The 5126-nt window shown below is 49.4% G+C and overlaps 1 protein-coding gene across 1 annotated transcript in view; it reads right to left on the reverse strand.

Moving 5' to 3' along the window:
• LOC104525136 (LIM homeobox transcription factor 1-alpha-like) overlaps positions 1-3605 on the reverse strand; it is a gene marked incomplete at its 3' end in the record, with an annotated part of 15975 nt that extends 12370 nt beyond the window's left edge. The window contains exons 1-2 of the mRNA XM_029085008.1: positions 3477-3605; positions 2109-2130 (exon numbers count right to left, since the gene is read on the reverse strand). Coding sequence (XP_028940841.1) covers positions 2109-2130; positions 3477-3605 — 151 coding nt within the window. The remainder of the gene's footprint in view (positions 1-2108; positions 2131-3476) is intronic.
• Between the last annotated feature and the right edge of the window lie 1521 nt (positions 3606-5126).

A 5126-nucleotide genomic window follows, 5' to 3' on the forward strand; every position in this document is an offset into this window, starting at 1 on the left:
TTCCTGCTGCCTGAATGTGTCTTCTGATGCTTCGAGGGGACATGGCAACCAAGCTGAAATGGGTTTGTGTCACCCTGGGGGCTAACATGAGCTCACTGCCGTGGCCCTGGGGTGCGAGCTCTCCCCAGGGACCAGCCGAGCCGCTGCTGGAACTGGGAATGGAGAATCCAAACAGAGAACTCCTGGCCTCCTGCAATCCACCCCTGAGCAGCTGGCTGGTGGCTGTGTTCTCTGAGAGGCCGGGGAAGGTGAGGAAGGGAGGTGAATCCTGTGAGTCCTGCTTTTCACCTTTCCTCACCTAACCCAGCTCTCTCAGGATCCAAACCTAGTGGTCCTACCCCATCCAGTATCCTGCTCTGCCACACATGCCAGCCCTGCACACCTCCCATCACAGCAGTGGATACCAAAAAGCACAGCTTGCTTTCAAATGCAGAGCCACCCTTGGGGACAGCCAGGGCATGGAGGAGGGGACAGACCCACCCAGGGACTCTGGAGGGGTTAATCCAGGGGGTCTACACATGGTTGTCCTGCAGGAGCATCCCTAAATGAGCTCCTGCCCTGATGCTCACTAGCACCTAAGCAGCTTCCACATCCCCTTCCTAGCACCAGGTGCCATGGCAGAGGACACTGGCGATGAGGGACATGCTTGGGAGGTGGTGGCAAAGGGGAAAGGAGGGCAGCAGAAGAGGAGGGGGTTGGCACTGGGCTGCTTTACCCTCCTTCTGCTACATGTGAATCATCTGAGCCTTCCCAGGAAAGGGCACCTTCATCCCTGCCCCCTGGACAAGGTCCGAAAGTGGTCACTTAACACTCCCCGGACCCTCCAGAGACCACGCTGGGACACGCAGGGGCACTGCTAGAATGATGGGGTTAAACAAACAGACAAAGGAAGCCTTCCAAGCAAACAGCTGCTGAGAAAACACACGAGCAACCCTCAAGCCTTCTCTGCACCAAAATAAAAGGTCAAGCAAGTGCACGGCTTCTAAGGCTGCTTTAAGTTGCTCCATTTCTGATCAAGGACATACTAATAGGACTTTCACCAACAAGGTCCTATAGGAGCTGATGGCTCTGGGTCCCCTCCAGGCCATCAAGGAGCTTGATAAAAATCCTCTACTGCCTTCAGGAGCAGCCACAAAACGACCTCCTGGTCAAGGGCAGAAGAACAAGACCAGAATGCTGACTTTTCTCCTCATTTCCCTAAAGGCTGCTTCTTTTTGTGCCCTCTCCCCATTACAGTGTGTAGCATCAGGCAGGGAGCTGGTCCCATCACAGCACCGCTGCAGCATCTGGTTTTGTTGGCAGTAGGGACACAGATAGGAGGGAGAGAGGCACACACAACACCACGACCAAGCCCAAACACCATCCCAATGGAGACAACCCAAGGATCGATCCCATCCAGCCCACGGCACGGCAGTTCTGCATCCCCGCCGATGCGTCTCCCACCAAGCTGAATTTCGAGCAGCAACCCCCTTCCCTCACCGTGCCCCCAAGAAAACAAGGATAATTGAAAAACCACAATATCACTAGTCAAATTTAATATTGAGAGTGAGTGAGCGGGAGCCAGAGGTCAGAATTAATTACACCCCACCATATTTCAGCACGCTGCCACGGGTCCGTGTCCTTTCCTTGGGGAGCAGTGCTTCCACAGAGAGGTCGACAGACATTATTAGAAAGGACTGATTTAAACGTACCCCCAGGAGCTTTTCAGCTTGTCTCTTCAGAGCCTTTGTTTGTACTGAGATTAATGGGGAGGCAAATGATGGAAAAGCAAAGTCACTAGGAGCAAGAGGATGTGCCATCACTGCCACCATCCTGATTTGGTCGGCTTTGTAAGCTGGGCAGGAATAACTAGGAGAGAAGGGAACACTGCTCGTGCCTGTTGTTTTGCAGATAAATGTGATGATCTTGAATTTTTAGGGTTTTTTTTGCTTTCCAAGAAATAGAAATCATGGATTAAAAAAAAATAATCCTGTGGGTTAGTTTTCCTATCAACTTGGGGATTTTACACACCTGCTGGTTTTTCAATGTGCTGTGCCACCATGGGGGAAGGAACGATTTGAATTCTGTTCCAGCTTAGGTTACCCCCTCTTGCAAGTCACTACCTTTACCTCTGAATCTTTCGTAAACCTCCTGTAATGGAAAATGAAAAGAGAAACAAATCCAAAAATTAAAACCTTTCTATTTTCCATTCCAAATTTCAAAAGGAGGGTTACAAAAAAAAAAAAAAGGAAAAGAAAGAACGTTCAGATCAAGTGGAGAAGTTGTGAAATCTCCTTCCTCAGGGACAGTCAGCACTCGACTGGCCCCAGCCCTGAGCAACCTCATCCAGTGTGGGAGCCAGCCCCGCTCCCAGCAGAGGCAGGGCTGGGGACCTTCAGTGATGCCATAAAATTACATCCACCTTCTACCAACACGTTCAAAAAGGGATCAGGCAAACCCAGGGGACTGAGCCCATCTCTAGTTTGCTCTCACAGGTCCCACCTCATGCTCAGCATGACCCAAATCCCCATCTGCCCAGGGCAGCACTAGCCCCCTTGGCTTTTGGGGGTCTTTCCCGGAGTTATCACCATCAAGGGTGGTGTGGGTGGATGGGCATCGGGCCCAGCCCTGAGGCTGGGGCTCCCGGCTGCTCTCCAGTCTCCTAGGCTACAACCAAGACTTGCCTTTTCCTTTATTAAACAGAAAAGCCGGGTTCTGCCCAAGGACTCTCCAAGCACTCAGGGACGGGGTCGCAGGAGCCGCCGTTTCCCAGGCGTTTAAAATTCAAGGGTGTTCGTGCTGATGTGCCAACCCAGCAAACTCTTATTAGGAGGTGACCAATATCCTGTCGAGCTTCCCGGCAACTATAAAAATCACTCAGCTGTATAAAAGCTAAACAGAGTAAACTAAGTCGGACACAGAGACCAGCTGCTTCGGACCGCTTGGCAAACAGAGCTCAGCGGGAGCACGCCGGGCACTGGAGATATCAGTCTCCTGGCTGGGTTATTTCTTGCCTTATCTTTTATTTCCACGTGTCCCAGCTCACCCTCACGTAGGGATTTAAATATCATCTGCGTGTGTTGTCCAGTTGTTGGGATAGGTTTTAGGTTATGGGTTTTTTGGGTTGGTTTTTTTTTTTTTCCAATAGTATTTCCACAATGGGAAGCAGCTGTTGTGGTTAACAGGCTGCTCCAGAGCAAGAGCTGTGCTGCACATCGAGATATCTCAAAAGAGGCATCCTTCATTCATAGCTCCGTGCACTAGAGAGCACTATAACATGTGTTTCAATGAAGTTTGTTAACTACTCAGCTAAACGAGAGCACTGGAAATGCCAGAGGAATATGCTCTGGAATGAATGGAAATATTCATCTTAAAAGACATTGAATTTAAGCCATCTTTTTTTATTTCCCCCCCCCCTCCTTCACCGAGCTCATCTTGCAGCTCTCTTCTAGCATGTGCTCTTGGTAGAAACAAATGCTTGGGGAATATTTTGCAACCTCAGTGGCACCTGAGGTAGGACGGCGATAGCCGATGACGGCACGTGGGGTTTTCTCATGCCATCGGGGGCCCAGAACCAGCAGCTCACCAATGGAGACACCTACAAGAAACTCGCTCCCAAACGACATCTCATGCGTGGAGAAGCAGAGCTGCTCTCTTTTCATGGGTCTGAGATGCTAGCAGCAGATCCCCGGAGCTATCAAGCATCCTAGAGGAGCTCAGTCTCATAGCAAACAGGGATAAAACCTCAGGAAAATGTGATAATTGAGTGTTTAAAATTCACTTTCTTCCTTAGAGCTTTTTCCTCTTCAGTCTGGGGAAGTTTGGGAAGGAAGTCTACATTTTTAGCCAACAATCCCTTGAAAATTCAGTTTTACACCAATGTGAATCCAAACCTCTTTTTGATTTCTGTGTAGTGACTACATTCCAAGATGGCTTCAGTAGCCACAAACACCCCCCAGAAAAGGTTCTCTAACTCATGCCAGTAAAGGAGAAGCAGTCTCAGACCCTAACGTCAATTAGTGGGGTCAATGTTCTAACTCATGCCAGTAAAGGAGAAGCAGTCTCAGACCCTAACGTCAATTAGTGGGGTCAATATCCACCATGGGGGGGAAGATGCTCAGAAAGCTCCAAACTGACCTAAAACTGCTCAGCACTAGAGCTGGTTGAGAGTTTTCCCATAAAATCACTTTCCTTCCTTCTACTTTCTCTATTTTATACATATATAAATATATATACATATATATACACACACATGCATACACATATGTACATACATTATATCTTTTTTTTCCTGAAAAATCTTTGTTTTCCACAGAGTTTTTCCAATTCAGACATGAACCCAAGGGGACGTCTCTGGTTCAAATCACTTGGATACCAAAGGGCTGGGCACAGAGATGCTGAGCAACTTGGAGAAGAGGGTCCCTGGTGCTTGGCAAAAGCCCTGGCTGGACCCCATCTCACCACTCCCTAACCAAAAATATTTTCCTGGAGTTTTTTAATATAAAAAAAAAACCAAACCCTGGGGTTTTTGTTTTTTTGTTTTCCTAAACCATTTTGATTTCCTCACCAAGGCACACTGGAATTTCCTTTCAGACACTCTGCCCCACACACCCCTCACACTCCACAGCACCCACGTCCCTCGCAGACCTCCCCATTGTGCTCCCATCTCCAGGGCGCCGGAGGAGGCTGCATGGGGATTTGGGAGCAAAGAGCAGAGACCCCTACAAGGGGAGACAAGGGGACAGACAAGGGGACAGACAAGCCCTGTCCCCTGTGCCACCACCAAGCTCGTGCCGCAGTTGCCATTGCAGGGATGCGGGGCTGGTGCCCAGCTTGCCGGGCTACCTGAGACAGGTCCCAGCGCTGCCAAGGCACCAGGATGAGTTTTTGATGGATTAGATGGTAAAAGCAAACACGCTTTCTCTAGGAAACAGGTTCCTGCTGCTTGTCTGCTCGGGGTTATCACAGTGTTGGGGGCAGCAGCCCATCCCAGCAGCCCCCGGCGGCCAGCGAGGCAGGATATTACTTTGTTGCTTATTCATTTTATTGCTTCTTCTTTCTAAATATTTGCTTGGCAGGGAAAGGATTCCCTTTACACACTATCTGTTTTTACAGGTCAATTGAATTTCTGGCGCTCTCAATCCCTC

Source organism: Antrostomus carolinensis, unplaced genomic scaffold (genome assembly GCF_000700745.2).
Source record: "Antrostomus carolinensis isolate BGI_N321 unplaced genomic scaffold, ASM70074v2 scaffold28195, whole genome shotgun sequence".
In the NCBI taxonomy this organism is placed as follows: Eukaryota; Metazoa; Chordata; class Aves; order Caprimulgiformes; family Caprimulgidae; genus Antrostomus; species Antrostomus carolinensis.